This window comes from Ruditapes philippinarum, unplaced genomic scaffold (assembly GCF_026571515.1).
Source record: "Ruditapes philippinarum isolate M1 unplaced genomic scaffold, ASM2657151v2 ctg842_1_1_1_1, whole genome shotgun sequence".
NCBI classification, from domain to species: domain Eukaryota; kingdom Metazoa; phylum Mollusca; class Bivalvia; order Venerida; family Veneridae; genus Ruditapes; species Ruditapes philippinarum.
The window spans coordinates 97,287-117,799 of record NW_026866721.1 but is presented as its reverse complement, the minus strand read 5'-3'; the positions used below and the strand labels follow the sequence as shown (position 1 = coordinate 117,799).

General features: G+C 32.1%; 2 protein-coding genes across 2 annotated transcripts; both read left to right on the top strand.

The window, feature by feature from the left end:
- Positions 1-13,104: 13,104 nt before the first annotated feature.
- LOC132733475 (uncharacterized) lies at positions 13,105-15,835 on the top strand. The gene is made up of 3 exons (XM_060720126.1): positions 13,105-13,287; positions 14,969-15,014; positions 15,220-15,835. The coding sequence occupies exon 3, from the start codon at positions 15,284-15,286 to the stop codon at positions 15,833-15,835; it is 552 nt and encodes a 183-aa protein (XP_060576109.1). The 5' UTR covers positions 13,105-13,287; positions 14,969-15,014; positions 15,220-15,283.
- Positions 15,836-16,199: 364 nt separating this feature from the next.
- Positions 16,200-19,198, top strand: LOC132733493 (uncharacterized). Its single transcript, XM_060720145.1, has 3 exons — positions 16,200-16,341; positions 16,671-17,270; positions 18,430-19,198. Exons 1-3 carry the CDS (start codon positions 16,255-16,257, stop codon positions 18,829-18,831), a joined length of 1,089 nt encoding a protein of 362 aa, XP_060576128.1. The 5' UTR covers positions 16,200-16,254; the 3' UTR covers positions 18,832-19,198.
- The last annotated feature ends 1,315 nt before the right edge of the window (positions 19,199-20,513 follow it).

Sequence of the window (20,513 nt, the reverse complement as noted above, 5' to 3'; positions counted from 1 at the left end):
AACGTAGTTACCTCTACTGTACAGGCTCAATCAGCCAGAGCCTGCGACTTTTACAATGACAGTCTTTAGAGATCCCTTTTTATTATTTCATTTAGTCACTTGGATGGTAGAAGATACCAATCTGAATTATATAGTAAAACAATATTTCTACAATAAAAATTACACAATTTTGAGTTGAATTTGGTCAAATTTAATACTAATTATTTCTTTTTACAAACATTCTAAATATTCCAAATGCTTTACGTCACATATTAAACTAAGACTAAATCATCTTACTTTTGATACTGAAATTGAAATTATTATTGTTATTGTGTTATTGTTGGACCTCAAAACTGTTAAATCAAACGCTGATATCTGCATATGACTGGCAACGACATTGGTAAGCACACAGAAAATATTGCAGTTCAAATTATAGGCACTTGATGGCAATTTCTTTTTCATCGACTACCCTTTGTGACCGACTACCCACCGTGATTTTTTTTATAAAACTTTTATCTATAACACACACACACTTATCAATTTATAAAAATCTACGAAAACGTCTTTTATAAAAAAAATGATCTACTGTGTATATAATTATTACAAGGTAAGTCTTTCGTCATGTTTTCAAGCAACGGATCTGACGTCAGAATATATTAGCTGAACTGCTACCCCCACTTGATAATTAAAATGCGCGCGAACTATTGTTTTTTTAAATGACGTTTTGTCTGTAGATTTTAATTGAATTAATAATTACGTGTGTTATAGATATAAGTTTATAACAATCACGACGGGTAGTCCGATATCAAAGGTAATCGATCAAAAAACCTTTTTTTTGTCATCAAGTGTCTATGGTTCAGATAATTCTATATTCTTAAATATACACTTAAAACATATTAGTACTGACCAGAGGAAGTAAACTATATTGGTTAATAAATTACTTCCTTACTATTTATTAGAACTGAAACCGTTATGAAGGGATACTCCTTTACACCTCGCTACATTTGAAAGCTTCCAAATACTGTCGTTTATAAATTATTCATGCCGTGGAGTAAAAACATGGACATGCACTGTATAAGTTGAATCAGAATCCCCAACACGAAACAGTTGGTTGTCATTAGTCTTTCATAAAATCAACTGTACCCTCTTCTAGCTATCTAATAATATTAGTTATACTAGGAAAATGAATTGAGATTCAAATGATAAAGCATCTCTTCGATTTACAAACACGTAAATGTAACACAATTTTCCCTAATTATTTCAACTGCGATCAGTCGATTACGAATCTCGTCAAATCAAACAATTATGATCCCCGACTAAAAGTAGATATAAAACGAAGCAAATGACCTTTTCTAGTGAGTTTGCTGTCTTAAGAACTTGAATGTTTCCCTTCATTAAATGTAGCAAGCGATACCGAATTTTGATTCCAACAATATTTCCCAATATAAAAAAGTGAAAATACTTCTATTTACACTTATTATGAAAATTAAAAACAAAATCATGAACACCGGTAAGAAAAAGAAGTTAGACAACATCGAAATGGCACATGCTGCAGCCTTTTTAATTCCAACAGTTAATATAGTATAGTATCAAAGTACCATTCATAGTTTAAATTATTTCTGGTCTGCTCTTTCTATCAATGTCCGGTTTCTGTCCAGTGGTCTTGTCTTACTGGACGTTTTGGGGGATTCCATAAACCGAAGTCGCACTCGTTCATCTTTGCATCCATACTATATCCAGGCTAGCATAACATTTTATTGAAACCATCAGGATTTTAATTCAATCATAAATAAAATGTTAACTTTGCAATAGGCAAAACATCTAAAACACTGCATGTTACATGCAAATAAAATTGTTTGATACAATGTCAGCATAAACAATATACATACGCAAAATGCTTTCATTAACTTACAAATGTACATCAATATTCAAAGTGTTGTGAAACTTACTTTTTGTTTTTAAAATATTGTACATGTATTTTGTAATATTTAAATGATTGTTAAACCCGCCTGATTAACTTTATAGGGGGAGCTTCAGTAGTCTGGGATTTGCTGACTAGAAGTCCGTCAAAATTTGATAATTACTGGATAGATAGACAGCCAATGATATAACCGAAAATGTTAAAACAGGCAGAAAATGAAAAGTAAAAATAAAAAAAAATAATAAAAACAACAATTGTTACAAATAATGCACAATGGGACGTCCAAGGCCACCATATGATATTATCTTTGTGGGATCGTTTTTATGAAATAGCCATAAATAAAGTTTCGTAGCTTCAGGTTCCATCGATGTTAAACATCACTATTTCACTGAGACACATATGTTGTTTTTTATTACATGTATACCGAAACAATATTTTAGTAAAGTGAAAAGTTTATGTGAGCAGAGCGGCTAGGGGGACATAGAGCGGCCAGGGGAAAGAACAAGAACATAACATATTTAAGTCTATAAAGTAAAAACTCACCCTGTACTAAAAAATATTGAAAAATCAAAATAATTCTATTTATTTCTTGGATGATCGATATTATACAATTATTGACTAGTGAGCCATTGAAGATGATGTGATATTCACCGGCAGATGACATATTGACCGAGGCGAATTGTTTTATTATATGAATAGGCTCAGAAATAAAAAAAATCACAGAAATTACAACCTTACACACATGTACAATTTTTGCCTCGTTGAAACGCGGGAAAAAGACGCACGTGTTAGGCGTGCAACGACTACGCGCACGCTGCGCATACAAAAATAATTCAACTTTATACTCATCATTGCGGTGTAGCCTTTAAGTATAATAGTAAAGTATTGATATTTTAATCGAGAAATATGCCATAAAGAACAAAAAGCAAAAGTTATTTTTTAATTAACATGCGTAATTAACAGTCTACGGTGTATGAGAATACGAGTCTCAATCTATTTTTAGACTGGGAAAATCCAATTCAGCCAGTGAATCAGTTAATACAAGTTTGCTTCTAAAAGAAGCATGCGAGAGGTCTTTTTGCTGCTGTGGAAGATTTGTTTAATGCGAAAAAATGGGGATATTTTTGCATAAAAGACACAATGAATGGTTATAAATTACAAATATTTAACAAAAAACATTTATTTTATATATTGAATATAGTATCATAATGAAAGTTTGTTTTATACATTTTTTGAAAGATTATATGCCGGAGAAATGGACTATGCGCATTAGGGATACTTTTTCTACAAAGGGAATTAAATTTAAAATAAACGAGATATATATTAAAAGTAGTATCAAAATAAAAGTTTCTTGCAAAATTCAATAAGCAAATTTTCGGTTAAGATTTTGGTAAGTATATGTGAACATTTCCTCTACAATTTCCAAAACGGGCATAAAGTATGTTAATCAAACAATTTTAAGTCCAGGATTTACATAAAAAATGTTCATATCATTTGATTGGAATGAACAGTATATAAAGCTGCATGCCTCCAACCACAATATTTGAAGAAAATCAAACTTGAGTAAAATTTGTACCATTTGCGCCAAATAATCTCCGTTGCATTATTAAGTCATACCGGTTCAAACGTTTAAGGAGCAGCAAAGTTTCGGTACACGGTTCATTCGGTCATATAATAGTGCATGGTGATATTGTAGCTATAATGTTCACTATTACTATTTATAGGAACATGGAATAGTAAAACGCTATTCAGAAAACAATACGGTAATCGATTTATACAGTTAAAAAGATTAAAACGGAATGAAACATCCACGTAGCACTAAGTAACGTAAATGATATTTTCCGATTTTTCTATGTACCGATTTGTTCACACTGATGTTAATTTTTCGTTTAAGTAAAGTCGTATTTTGAAACGGAGCATGCGCAAAACAATATTTGTAGACTGCTCCTAATGATTTTACGCTTTAAAAGAGATTCATTCACAACAATCAGATACGCAAAAATGGATGCCGCCAGCAATCAGTCTGATCACTGTGGAGATGTCTGATGACCTCTCCAATGATTTTATAAAAAGTTCTGTTTACTACTGTTTGGACCAATGAGATTTCAGCTATATTTAGATCATATAATAAAAGAGCATGTTACATCATTATGCTATACAGTAAAAATTAATGTTAACGTGAGGTATAACAAATAAAGATATTCAATATGTCTGATATCCAATTAATATTTTGTATTTACTTTTCAAAAGTTCATATTGAGAAAATAATGATTTTATTTTCAAAACCACATACATTTTCCTAATAATTGCTTGTTTAAATATTTTCCGTATCTTGGATGATCGACTGGGTAAATATTTAATGACAAAACTGACGGGACGCAGTTTAACTATAAAACATAACCAAGTCGACGAAGACTTATATTTCATTTGTTCAAAAGTGAATTAAATTGGAAAATAATTTGTGAGTACCAAATTTTAACTAAAATTGTTACTTCTCCTCGTAATTTTTGTAACTACTTAAATGTGACATTTTCATGTGATTATTCTCATTTTTTGTTGTTGTCAGGTTGGGTTGAATAACAAGTACATTTTAAACAATGGAATGGCGATTGACCAATAATTGGTTATTAATAAAATATATTAAATATGCCATGAAAAACTAAGTTTTCAACAAAAGCCACTACAAGCGGTGGCTACACTCTTAGATGTAGATAAGGGTTCCCGAGTTATTAAGGCTAATGATAAGTTAGAAGTTATATAAAATTTAGGCGGTAACAGAAGAGTCTCCTGGAACTAGAAATAGCCGACGCTAGGCATATTATAACAGAAGAGACATTAATAATAATGCACGGAATGATAAAGATAATAATAGCTTAAAAAATACATGTTGTAATGATTGGAAAAGTATCCGGTTCAAGCGTTAAAACAGCAGGAAGAAAAGGGGACGAGGTAATCGAGGTAAGCAAAGGTTAGGTAGCTATGAGCTGGGTTTTGAAATGTAAGGGGTGATGTTTGAGCCCAGCTTTTGGCAATTTCAATTTACGTTTCTTACGTATTTTACATGAAAGATGACATTTTATAGCTCTAGTGGAAACTGAATTTGAGTTTTATAATTGCTTGGTTGGTGAAGTTCCATAGAATATCACATTTTTTTAATTCATTTTCAAAAACTGGATTAATCATTTGAAACGTTTCGATTAAACTTTTCATGATAACAACAATTTTGGTTTTGTATATCATTTTGATCATACATCAAAGTTATAAGTTATCCTGGTGTGAATCTATTTTTAACAACACTTCACAAAAAAGGGGATATAAACAATGCGGACAACTATAGGGTACAAAATGTTTTGGGTAAAATATATTGTGGGGTTTAAGTGGCTCGTTTGAATCTTTTTGCACAAATAAAGAGTAAAAAGTCTGAAAACTGAGAGTGGTTTTAAAGCAGTATACTCAACTGTTGATAATACATTGATTTTAAAATCTTTAACAGATAGACTATTAAAAAACAAAAGATATGTGTTGCATTCATTGATTTTCATAAATGCTTTGATACCATAAATAGACAAATTCTTTGGAATGTACTTAGAAATGGTGGTGTCAGTGGAAATTTGTATATAGCTTTAGAACTGTTAAAGAGTGTATTAGATGTAATAATGAAAGAAGTGATTACATATGAAGTTCAGAAGGATTAAAACAAGGCTGTCTGGTCAGCCCGATTCTTTTCTCTTTCTTCAACATATTTTAGATGATAGTGGCATAAGAGGAATTCAATTACACCCATCTGAGACACAACGTTTTCTTTCTTATCTTTAATGTTTGCAGATGATATTGCTCTCCTTTCTGATACATTTTCTGGTTTACAAAAACAGTTAGATACTTTGTCAACTTTTTGCGATACATATAAACTTAACGTAAATGAAAGTTAAACAAAAATAGTTGTTTTAAAAAATGGTGGTACCTTAGCTAAAATTGCCAAGATTGAAGTTATTAATGCTTTTAGTTATGTTGGTTTAACATTTACAAGACAACTTGCTATGAAAAGAATGGTATATGAGTTATGTATAAAGGGTAACTTAAGAGGGTTTATTAACAATTTTAAAATCCTTGTATGATTATGTCCAGTTTATAAATAAGAAAGTATTTTTAAACTGTTACTAAAATATGTCCTGAGTTACTATATGGGGCTGAAATTTGGGGCATGGGTAAATTGAAGAGCTAGAACGGGTACAATATTATGCATGCAAACGCTTTATGTGTTGTAAACAAAATTTATCCAATGTAGCTGTATTAGGCAATTTAATGCTAAACGATAGATTAGTTAAAAGTGTTGTTTAATGATGTTTAATGATGATATACAGGGACATGACAATTGGGTTACATCTTTAAGAAAAACTTTACAAAGTGATGGTTTTGGATATGTATGGGAAAGTCAATCAGTTTCATCAGAAAAATACTTTATAGCACAATTTTGTAAATACGTTAAAATATATATACCAACAAGAGTGGCATTCATCTGTAACTTCTAATGTAAAACAAATTTAATATATTTATGTTTACAAAAAATGATGATCTTATAAAGGGTACAGCAACATTTTATATTACGCTTTTGAAAAAAGGAAGTTAAACAATAAATATGTCTTCGATACACAATGATTATTAAGAAACTCCCAGAAATTTTATCCTGCTTTACAGTCATTTTCAGTTAAATACATATAATATATATAATATATGTTTAAACATTGTGCACATGCTATAATTTTGTGTAAATTGTTTCTTTGTACATATCTTTTTGCATGGGCCGGAGGCCTTAAAGCGAAATAAAGTATTTGTATTGTATTGTATTGTATTGTATTATCGAATCCAATGAACAATGTGTTTTCTCTTAATTCAAAATTAGCTTTTTTTTAATTATTTTTTTTTCATTTAATTTAAATTTAATTTGAACCATTTAATTTTACTGCATCTCAGTTTATTTAATTCATTTTGAAAATGTAAATATTGTATTTTTATCACTTATCAAATTTTGGTATACAGAATCACGCCCGGCAAACTGTTGCTCCACTTCAAAATTGTGTTGTAGGCCTACAGAAAAAAACGAGCGAACGGCATTTACGAAATTTAGCGGAAGGCCGATTTAAACGTATTGTTTATGTTTTTGTCTTATATTTCATTTAACTTTTCTTCACAAATCGATCAATGTAGTTCCGTGTTGAATTGTTTAAGGCTTCCTTAAGACAGTACCGTCCATGAACAGACTCTATCAAACCGAGCCTGCAACATTTTCAATTCTGCCGTAGGGATTCTTATTTTCTCTATTTCCTATCTTCTCAGCTGTTGCGAAATTAAAATTAAATTAAACTCGGAAGAACTGACGTAGGGAGCAATGATTTATTGATTAAGGAACTTCCAAAATTGGAAACGCTCTGCACTTGCATTTGTTATGGCTGTGTCAGTCGATATTATATTCCCACCTATAAAACAAATAACTGGAATTGGATTTCTTGAAACTTGAATCAGGAGCATGTCTACCTGTAACAAGCTCTTGCCTGTCGTGCAAAATAAACTACTACTTATGGAATTCTTAAATTTCTTTATTGAATTTTTCGAAAGTAATTGAGCTACAGGGCAAAATATAAAATTTTACAGCCCTATTTACACTTTGAGAGGCCAATAATCAATTAACTAAAGAACAATGACAAAAAAGAGAGGATGTATCTTGAAACATAACTGATCACCTGTTATATAAATATAAAGACTTATACTTTTTCAACCATTTCAATAGGGTTTCAACAACTTTAAAAGTTTTTCAGTGTCATAAAAACGTGGCTTATTTTTGTTTGACCTTAACGTGTACGTTAGAGCTAGTGATTACAGGAGGTTACGTGTTGCACAGCGAGTCATAACAGAGTGAACTCTACGGAATGGGAGCAGTGGCCCATTTAAAGTGTCCCGTGCAATGCATAATTATGTCTCTTTTCTGCACGTGAAATATTTAACTTTCTAATAAACATAACATTTTGGCAGGAACAATCGCGTTACACGCAACTGCTCAAAACATTTGTTCGCAGTAGATCTGAAAATGTTCATTTTTGCAGAATTTTCACGGACAAACGTTATAAATGTACATAGTCGTGTCAAAAATCATCATTGACCTCGAATAGTCGAAATTATGACAATTTGTATCATTTGCGATATGCATATGATTCAATGTTAGGACCACAATCACAATTTGGAACCTTAACATGGAATCTACGGCAGCCATAGGTGAATCCGACGCGATTACGTTTTATTACGCTGTAGTCGTTGAAAATACATATGTATATCAAGTTATATTATTTGTTTTCTTCGGTCTTCACACTTGATTAGGTCTATTTCAACCTTCATAGCTTTTTATTTATAGAAATTCCTAGATTGTGCACCTTCTTCATACGCCAATCTAGTGTAACGTGTACCAAGCTTATATGTATGTATTTGTATTCAATATATTACATTAATAATTTTCCTCTAGGTTTCCTTACCTAAATGATTGAAAACCAATGATTTCAAAATAATTGGAATATAAATTAATCAACTTTAATTAAACAAATATTAGATAAACAATACACAATATTGATATATTTTGTTCTTTCCTAGTCTCTTTGCCTAGTCTCGATGCCTTTCTTACATATAACCCGTCTCGATGCCTACCTATTATACTATGCTCGTATTTCCTATGTTTCTGTTTTATTTATCTCTAAAAAATTATCCAACAAATATCCTGCAGCCCGGTTAACTTTCTACTATATAAAAACCTGCAATCCTCTCCGGTAGCGTTGCCCCCTAGAGAACACGGATTACAAGCAGTATATATAGCAGGTATAACTTCAAAGCTCCAAGATAAGATGTTGACAATCTGACTTCCACCAACACAAACTAAACTCAATTTTTTTTTTAATTGCGTTTATTTAAGGTCGCCGCCGGAAAGCCCATATGGGCGACCGTACACTCAAGTCGGGCCATCCTAGAGCGTCCCGCCGAGATTTTTTCGTCGATTTTTTTCCAGCTTTATTGGTGGAGGAAGACCCCAGGTGCCCCTCCGGGCATTATTTCAGGCACGAGCGGGCACCTGGGTAGAACCACCGACCTTCCGTAAGCCAGCTGGATGGCTTCCTCACATGAAAGATTTCGACCCGAGTGAGGATCGAACCTACAGCGGTGAGGGACCTGTGATCTCAAGTCAGCGACCTTAACCACTCGACCTTCAAACTCACCTTGAATTCCTCTGCTTATATATGCTTTGCACGACAACGCCCTCTTACGGCTATTTATGATTGGGTTATCAACTTACGATACAATTATACAGAAACGAGCACCTGCTAATAATGTTATATAGATTACATAGTCCGCATTACAAATAATGTCAAATAAGAAAACGGGAATAGACATCAACAGGGTAAAGCGACACTCACAGAATGCAGCCACCGACACAGTTCAGTCATTAACCATAATAAAATGTACATGTATATTTGATTACTACAAATTACCGATTGAAAACGTGATTTTTTCTTAATTATTTATAGCAATGTCATTTGAAATTCAAAACCCTTTGCTACAATGCAAACATGGGAATTCAGCATGTATATGGTAAAATTCGCAACCACAACCAAGATCGTCTTTAAATATAAAGTGTATTCATTTTCTTTCGTTGTTATTTTCAATTTATTGAATGAAAAATGCAACAACTTGCTCAATCAACTTTAGACAATATCTTAAGTTGAACAAAGTTACCAGACACGTATAATGTTCAACTGGAGTGTCAGGTAATTTTCTGATGGAGTGTCATAGAGGTATTTTTCTTTAATTACAAGCAGTGCCGGCAAATCACTCAATTATTATTCAGACATATTAACTTACAAGCAATGCATATCTGAAATGGATAATATACAACAAGTGCCTAGCAAGTCTTTCTACTACTGTCTTCAATATAAGGCACTTGTTTCATTTTCAAAATGCTTTTCATTTATACAGTTACAAATGTCATTTTAAAATATAGACATCAGATTTAATACGATACATTGTGCTTAGTAAACAGTATTGATACAAAAAATCAAAGGAAATACGTTTATTTTCACTGTTTCAATTGGAGTATTGTTACTAAGATAAAACACGATTTGTCGGAAGACATACACAAACTTCTGGTTAAAGGTAATGTCGAGCACTTTTTGCCAACGATTTTGGTGTCACATAAATTGTATATGAATTGTATGAATTTAAAACGTTTGATTATAATGAAAAGGAGTGCAATATCAAATATATTAATCATCAATTTTATTAGGATATTAATATACCATGAAAGAATGTGGTTTTGATGACCGAAATAATGTTTTCATTCAATAGCAAAGCAAATCCAACAATGTGGAAATGAAGATGTCTTATTAAAATTGAAGTCGATTCGGAACGTATAAGTTTTATTTTCTCATAGCAATGTCACTTGAAATCCAAAACCCTTTGTTACAATGCATGAACGGGAATGCAACATACATATGATAAAATCTGCAACCAAAATCCAAGATCGCCTTTTACTATAAAGTATATTCGTTTTCTTTCGTTGCTATTTACAATTTGTTATGAATGAATAATGCATCAGCTTGTTCTTAATTAACTTTAGACAATCTCTTAAGTTGAAACACGTGTTAAATAATGTTCAACCGGAGTATCAGCCAATTTTCTGATAGAGTATCAAAGACATATACTTATTTCTTCAAATGAAAGCGGTGCAAGCAATTTATTTATAGTTTGAAAGGTTATTTTAAAACATAGACATCACATTTTATGCAATACACTGCGGACAGTAATCAATATTGTTATCAACAGGAGTAGGTAAATTTTACTGTTTGAGATTGGAGACATGATACTTGGGTAAAATAATGTTTAATATACGCACGGAGCAACGGATCAAAGGTATCAACGTGCACATCATGTCAAGGATGAAAGTGCCACATGAGTAATACTGATTGTTTTAATTTTAATGGTTTAATTATAATTCTATTTAAAGATGACCTGTTGATTGGCTGTATGAGATGCTACTGATATAAAGGGGTAATACTCCAGAAATTTAGGATACTCATCATTTGATAAATTAATTGGGTTAAGGCATGTATGAGTAGGAAATTTTATCATAATCAAAACGCTAATGCTATCCTGACAGCAGGCTTTCTCCTTCTTAATAGTGCATTCGGTCGTTAGTAATCTAGTTAAGCAGTCATTTGGAAACAAAAACAAAGTCAATAGGGTAAGTTGATAGGAAAACACGTAGTTTTCCAACAATCTGTATCGCATTAATCAAAATATTACCCTATAATGCAAAAAAAAAAATGATAAGCAAGATGAACAATGAAAGGCGGCGTTCACTGAACGCAAATCTTAAGTAGTAAAAACATATTCGATTTTTTACGTTTACCTATTTAAGACAAAAAATGGTACACCCTATCCGTAAGAGGAAAGCATCTGACAAACTAGAAGACATCAATGACCTGCCGCGACCGAATAAGCAACCACGGTGTGGGACACCAACATCGCAAACTAGAGCATCTGCACCTCAGCCAAAGGCATCTACATCATCACATAGGGCACATCATGTAGCAGCTACAACACCTCATAGACCAGAGAAATCCCAGTCTATGGCACATGTATTTCCGCTAAATGCACCTCCACTACCACCTAGAACATCTAAACAATCACCATCGGACATAGGACAACAGTTGTTGGAGAAAGGTAATGTAAATCAATACTCATTGTAAAGTTCGGACAGTCTGTAATATAAGGGAAAAGATGAAATGGTGTAAAGTTGTAGGTATGTCCTCATTTTTGCATAGTTATAACAATAGAGTCATACAAAAAGATGAGGTAGGTGCAAAATAAAGAGAAATAAAAATTCCCCAAAGAACGAACAAAACTCACAAACAGAAAATGTTGCAGGCTCGATTTTATTGAGCCTGTTCATAGATGGTATTGGAATATAAAAGTTTTCGTTCACGCCCCTTAGCATCGGCTTAAGCAGTACATGTTTTAAATATTAAACATGGACTGGGAAAATTTTAAAATTCAAAACATCTGTGCTCATATGGCGTCACGTGGAACCTTCAATGTAACGGTTAGTGCCATTCCATGAAAAACGGCATATGGGTTCCAAGTAAAAAAATGAATTGCCCTAAACGAGAAACATTGGGCAGAACTAAATAAAATGGAATTTCGAAAGTGGATCGGAGGTTATGAAGCCTGCATATCACAGATAGGCCGTCAAAAAACAAATCTAAAAAACCAGGCAACAAATCCTTAGGGTGATTATACAGTATTCATGTGTGGAATACTGGAACCATCCAACAAGAAAAAAGTAGAATAGAAAGAACTTTTATACCACAAGTACAACAATAATGTCATGCCGAACAATCTTCAAGGATCGGAAATATTAGATCCTTGATTCAATGTACGGGGCAAAAACTTGTCATAATTTGGACACGGAAAAGTAATGGCTCCATCAAATGACCATAAAATAATGATAAAGTACAAAAAACGGAGAACCCCTCATGACGTCTAAACGACAAAATTGAATATGTTACATGCTTGGTTTTATTGAGCCTGTTAATGGACGGTAGTGGTAATTGCAAGCTATTTTTGTCGTTTGTGGGGAGCTCCGTCAAGAAGCGCCCATGGGGAACAGTAGAAAGATTGGAGATACCACGCCAATACACCAATTTTAGCTATCCAAACATGTGTCACACCTTCGTTGTGCCTTTTAGACTGCACACCGGTGACTCTTTAACAGTTTTCTATATAGTATTGAAAAGGTGCTTACTGAACCCGTAGTTAATGCAATGTAATGATACGATGCTGTGAACGGAAGACAAATGAAAGGCTAAACTTGCATGTTAAAAGCTTTTTCCCGATTTATTTGAGAATGTCATTGCAACATATTTGAAAATCGCTTAATTGAATAAATACTTTATTGGTATAAGGTAAAGTTCAACCAGTGTGTTAAGGGATTTTAGTTCTTCAAATTTGTCCGTCATTTTTAAACTTTACACATAACTATTTTAATTCAAGATATATTCGTGCGTAGAACTTAAATTTACATCGATGTGTGTATTAATGTCATTCTATTATGTGTGTGTTCACGATTTATGGATTTTGATTTTACATGGTAGCATCTACTAAACATTGTTATATGTGTCATAGTTCTATCAAGATAATGTTTGATTTAATTTAAGTTAAAAATTCTAATCAAACAATAGACCGACAGAAAGTAAAAGAAAAAAGGTGCGTGATACATGGCGTAAGTGAAGAAGTTCAAGCAGTTGACCAAGGACCAGAAAATGATAGACTAGACATTGGAAAACCCCAAAACGGTAAGAAAATGGTGTATAATTGTGAATGTTTTATAAAACTTTGTTTTCAGCATTATTATTAAAATTATCAATTTTAAATGTTGTTATAAAAGACATATAAAATTTATCAATTTTAAATGTTGTTTATGGCAGTCGGAAAACCAAATCTCATGTAGGATCTACACATATATTTTTAAAAGAGTTTTAACATCAACATTTCTTGCATGAAGAATTATGACATCCCAGGCCAGAGAGAAGCCAGATAGATAAATAGATAAATTAAATTTAATGTAAATACTCCCTTTGTTTGTAGTAGTGGATATATACATAACACTAAGCTTATGTATTTGCCATGGGTCTAAGGTGACCTCAAACTAATATGTTAATTGTTTTCTTCTATAGGTTCTTCTATTTCAAGAGTTTGGTCCAATAGAAGTAACATTGTACTGAGGATACAATTTCTCATAACTGTGTATTCATTTGTTGAAAAATAGATTGTTTTAAGTGTTTATTTGTATTAACTGTCCTCTGTCAGAAATATTGTAAAAATCAGTTTCTATTGGAAATTAAATCTCATCCCTGCTTCTATTTATAGTAAACCCATATTCTTCGAACCGATAAAGGAGAAAAGATAATATTATGAACGTTTCATGCATATCTTACAAACCGTATCAGCATTGCGCGTTACACTTACAAGTTTATTTACTTGTCATACTGAATTACATAATGGATGTATGGAAACTAGTATATAAACATTAATCAATTACATATCTCAATGTCATTTATTCTTTTTACATGCTTTTAAGTAGACATTGACATTTAGTTTGAAAATTATACAAAGAATTAAACTTCAATGTAGCCGAGCTAAATTGTTCTGTGCATTAATCTGCATGTATTTATGCTATGTCGAATAATCGTTTTGTTTTGCTGTTGTTTTTTTTTTTACCACGAAAATGCGGAAATTTTTGTATATGTATATCAATAAAACGTGTCGTGTTTTGATATCTTATGTGTCGTATCTTTGCATATTCGTATATTCCATTTTTACGCCTTTTGGTTTGTTTTGCAGTTAGCAGTTTGTTGCAATATCGTAACTTAACATATATATAGCACATATGGTATATGGTACTGCATGATGTGAAAAAATCGGCAGATATTCGCTGATTATTGGTACAGAATTCAATAACAATCAATTGGTCAAATTCCAGCCGGCATATTTTACTGAATCACTGTTAAAAAGGATTGTTAAACCTAATATAGACACATATAAGAAGAAGAATTACATATTTTTATTATTTCCATTAGTTCTCCTATAATATTGCAGTGTGTACTGCAAAAACACGAGTCTCAAACCTGAATCTGGTTGCACACAAGATAAACATCCTATCTCTACACCACAAGGCAATCCGTTTTAATTAAATAAATACTCTGTCACTCTATGAAAATAGCATAATTCTGTACAACAATTAATAGGCCCCATGCAATTTAGAGTCGCCTATGTAAAGTAACGCATTGCAATTATATCGTTGTCGCTCTCCGCTTTACATCATAATTGCTAGGTGTCCCGCCCTATATAAGAACGCAGTTGACGGAAAAGACGCAGTCGATTAAGGGAATAAAAAATCACGCGGTGTTTAAAGAATTTAATATTTATGAGAAAAATAAATTAAATTGATTTTTTTGTTTTATTTTTTCCAAATAGGAAAACTTTGTCAGAACATCGACAAAAGTGACAAAAATCCTTTTGAGTGAGTTTTTTTATATAATCTATTTGATATTGCATTTGTTTATAAACATTTGTAGGAGCTGTTTTAATATAAGAAATAAAAACAGAATATTATAATTTGAACAATGTTTATAAATTGAATGTAAAAGAAATACTGATAGAATATTGCTTTAATGTTCAGTCAAGCTGTTTGTACACGGTAAAAGTGTTATTTTATATTATCATAGATATTCATCTGTCGACAAGAATAAAGTGGTGCATTATAAAGTACCCTTAAAAAGATTGCCAAGAATGCACAATCTACAGGGGTTTGTTGGAACTCTAAAGAATTATTGTGAAGGCATTGAAAATAAATTAGGACTTCCTAATATGGAAGATACAGGTATGGAACATCGGGAAGATATTGATATTTTTATCCAGGACTATACTTTTGACATGAGTCTACTAATTGAAGATCATGAGGATCTTGATTATACAAATACAGAAATATACCAGATTGCAAGTAGAAAACATGATGTTGCTGGAAGCAAAGCTGTTGGTCTTTTTGTGAATTCCGAAGGTATTAAATTTATTGAATCGGTGACTGACAATAAAATTTTTGTATACTCTGACTCTCATATCAGAAAAGAGGAAGAGGACGCAAATGCGATAAGTAGTTTGATGGAAGTCATCATAATGAGGCCATTGATCGGCAAAGTTGCACTATTTCATAGACTGCGAAGCATCGCTCATTCTGAAGAAAGTAGTGAAGTCTTCTCTGCAGCTTCTCTTATCAAGGAATTTTCGGATCTCTATCCTAATCCATCTTCTTCAGAGACAACCGGTTCAGGTAATGCTTCTTAAATCGTTTGATATTCGTTTTGGTCACGAGAACCAAATGTGCAATTCGTCTTTTGTCACTTTTTTACCAGCATTTCACACAAAAACTAAATATATTTCACAAATATAACCAAAAATAAATGATAGCAAGTAAGAAAAATTGCCTTGTAATAACCATGATTGGATTTATAACGAAACGATATTATCATAAATTATTCATACTCAAACAAAGTAAAGCAGCTTTTTAACAATCATAAAAGAAAATATATATGCATGTATATTTTTTGAAAATTTAGTATGTACATCTGCTTTTTTGTTTACGCACTACGGGCAATTAGATTATAAACTTGCATTTTCAAAAAAGTACATTTTATCTTTTCTTAGACGTATTCTACCAATGCATACAACAAAATAAAAGCAACATTGAAAGGCTGTTAGATGAAATGATCGCGCTGTCTAAAAGAAGCAATCTCCCTGAAGAAATTAAGCCTGTTTTTGAAGAGTACCAGACAACGATTGTTACTGAAGAGGTACGATTTTTGTTTTACATTTTAATGTCAAATAATTCCAAGATACTGAAACAAAATATGAAAGATTTTGTTTACCTTACGAACCTGAATTGTATGCAAGCAGCTACCTTGGTGTTATGTCTAATAATGAGATATCAATTAAAATACCTTTTTATGTGATAAAATGAACGTTAATTGTATAACAAAAAACCTCAAAGCAAGGCACAGATGGATTCGGTTTTTTGTCCAAAATATATACATTTACATTAACCGATTCATTTAGACTCGTTAAGTTAATTTTATCATTTTCTTTTTTGAAATTGTTATGTTTATGTCATAACTGATTTTAGGTAGCAAGAGACCTTTTCAAGTTAGACAATGCCATAACATGGTGTGGATTTCGATACCGCACATTTTACATATACGTAAATCATACTTCTAATGAATCAGAGGGAAAGGTACTTGAGGAGAAGATTTCCACATTTCTCACAACACATGGTATTGTGAAATACGAGCTTATTTATATTCAAGGCGATTTGGAAGAATACAGCTATATAGGTTCGATGATAAGTCCTAAAATTCAAAAGTCCAAAGAAGCTCCAAGCAAAGCTCAAGGTAAAGTTCAAGGGAAAGTTCAAGGGGGAGCTCAAGAGAAAACGCAGGACCATCATGCCACTCTTGGATGTTTTGCAACATTCAAAAACAGTAACTCTTCTTCTATTTGTGCACTGATTTCAAAGCACTTTGCAAAATATGTAGGAAATGAAATATTTGATAGGGATAATAGACTTTTGGGAAAAGTTATACCAGAAACAAGGGATGATGGTTATTATGACATCGCTGCCGCGGAGACAGTTGATAAACGAGTGCTCAATTTAGATACATTCTTTCGAAATTATAAGGGTGAAGTAAAGCGTGCAAGCCTAATTGAAAAAATGGACCATCTGCAGGTGAGAATACATTATCAAGTATGTCCGTGATTTGAAATCATATATTTTGGTCAATACAAATATTGCAAAACTATTACATTATTAAAAAAGTAGAATTTTAATTGTTTTGAATAGTTTTGTCAAATACTTAAGTAAAATTACCTTAAATGTAAAATGCGCCTTTGCTTTATAATTTGAGTATAATGTATTATTAATCAGTGATAAAGACGTTTCAATGTTTGAGTCTGCAGGTCTGTCCTCTTGTGTTTTTGACTGACTTTGTTTTCTATGACCTCCAAACATTTTAACTGAATGATAGCCCTTCTTGAAAATAGCAACTGATTAATTCGGCTAGCAATTTAAATGACAGAATCCGTGTGGCTTTGAATGTGTTAGCCGTACCTGCTAGATGACCAAGACATATTTCTAACGATCTTTGAAACTTGATAGTTAGAATATTAAAAAAAAAGTTATAAAAAAGATTATAAACTGTATGTACTTCTGACATAATACTCAGTAGATACATAATATAGATTTCAACTAACTTTTGAAAATGTTAAACCATTTATAACTGAAAAAAATCATTTGATCCATAATATTCTACGTTTGATGATTGCCTTTATTCAGCAAACGACCCTTTTTATGTTTTGATAAAAAAATATATGAAAATCAAATTAAATCATATCATAAAGAGTTTTGATATGAAAACTGATTCTCTATATTCAAAGAAAACAACATCACATAATACAAAGTTTATTAAAGCAAATGCACAAGAAAAATAGTTTTTATATCTACTAATAACAAAGATCGCACTGACGTTTGGTGGATTTACATTTTGAACTTTTCAATGTCACATAACCAAAAACTATAATGTGTGTCATTATTTTATTTCGACATTTGCTTCGTTTAGAAGTTAAAAGAATATGCATTTTAAGCTTACAATTTAGTGTGGCTCTATCTCACCCATATTATTTAGTTTATTGCTCAAATATATTCTATAATTTGTCTCCTCTTTTGAGCAGACCGACAAAAAAAGTTTCTGTCTATGTTTTTTAGATTGCCTCAATTGAAATCGGCTTTTAGTATATCAACAAAATAGTTCTGTATTAGCTTTAGTTTCAATTCAAGTTGTTAAGTACGCACATGCTTTTGTTATTCAGTCCAAATCGATAATTTTCAGGGAAAGTCTGTTTATCTAAGAGGAGCAAAGACTCAGTTAGGCGTAGGCACGATAGAAATACCAGTCTTATTAAAGTCAAATGGGAAACACCATATAAAAGTACGTCCTGGAAGCTTCAAACTTGGAAATCCACATGCCAGATTAGCTATAGAAGGAGATAGTGGTGCAATACTTTGTTATGATGACGATGATCAAAATATTCGTGTTTGTTCAATGCTCATCGGCAAATTTGGTGAAGAAGAATCCTTCTGTTTTTTACCATTGTCACATGGTTTGGAAGAGTTGAGCAAACTTACAAACGGGGAGTTTAAACTTATAACTCACATGGAAAACTCTCCTGCTCAAATTTACGCGGAAGGAGACTCTTTGCAAGCATCTGGGTCATGTAAATACCTTACATAGTGATCATAAATTAAAAATAAATTAAAACAAAACATATAGCGAGCTTTAGGAAAAGGGTTTATCGAGATATTGCTCTTTCCATTGGCTAAAATAGTAATCAAATTGTGTTTGCGGTTTTCATTTTACTGTTGTTTACATTTGACTACTTGTTAGCTCTCTTGAGCAAAGAGTGCTGACTTAGATGTGGGATTTTCTGATATCGTCCGCCGAAGGCCGTTCGTCGTTGGTAGATGTCCAAAAATTCTTCAAACTTCTCTTTTAGCACTGTTTCGATTTTGACAGCATTTCACAGGAATAATTCTTAGATAGACCACTACAAAGCTTTCAGTCTGAGAAATGGGTAGTTTAAAAGAGCCAAAAATAGAATTTAAAATTGAATTTAAAAAACATACAATCTGAAAAACACACCAAATATGACCCTTTAACCTTTTTATCTTTATTTAAGAAAAGAAGTTATCCAAAACTTTGTGCCACACCACATATTTATAATGTTAAAGGTTGTTTGAACCCACGGGTTTGCATAGGAAATCAGATATTCTTTATTCTAGATTAACTCTTTTGTGACTCTACTTTAATAACAATATTTTAATGATTTGTTCTCGTCTTATTACAAATTATTATTATCTTGAACATACAAACTTACCATGTGTCGGACATTTGTCATTAAAATCTGTTTGGTATTTTGTTTCTTTGAAAGAAAATAATTCGCATCAACGTACTTTAAATACCGGTAAATAGAAACGATTTTAAGTGTGACCCTCACTTACTGGGGTAAAGTCAGAATTGATATTTGTGGAGGATTTAAGGGACATTACGACACATGTGCGAGAATATTGTTAACAATCATACAATTTTCAAGATATACTAGTAACACCATTCCCTTTTGCAAGAAACGCTTTGAACAAAAATGCATTTTTGATGTACAAATATTAATGAAATAAATTTTAAATGGTAAAATTCAAGAAAATGTTTTGATTACAAACTATTGTATCGTACGCACAAAGAGGATGACACATTTAGAAAATTAAATCTCTGAATGAAGGGTCGGAAGACAAGACTTTGTAACGGGCATCACTGGGAACAAAACCGATTCTACGACAATAGTTATGTGTCCAAGGAACATTGAAGGTGATCAATCAGGAAATAAATGAAAGCATTTCTTATTCGGCAAATTTCAAAACTGTCTTCAAAGTCCTTTTAATTGCAAGCAAACTTTGGTTTTATCCACTAGTGCATATTTAGTTTTCATATTTATTGATTTGTATAACTTTTATATGATAGATTTTCTTATATATCATTTGATATGCGATACTGCATGTGAATTCGAACCTTGTGATTTATGTGCGCTTTGATATCTCTTATTTTTAGAGTGGAATAACTTTTTTGTGATACATCGAAACGTTGGGACTTTTTTCAAATTGTGTATGATATAATGCTGTGAAAAGTTGATAATAATATAAGCTCATATTAGAACAACTATTGTGTGATAGAAATAGTTACAGAGTTAGTTACTGACCCGTTACCGGACACGGTTCTGCCGAATACCATATCGAGACGAGACACGCTAACTTGCGTCCTCATCTTCAATGAGCAAGGAGAACGCACTCGTACTTAATATAACACATAGCTGACGAGACCAGAGAGACTGTTTATTACCAAGCTGTGCAGTTTTAGGGTTTACA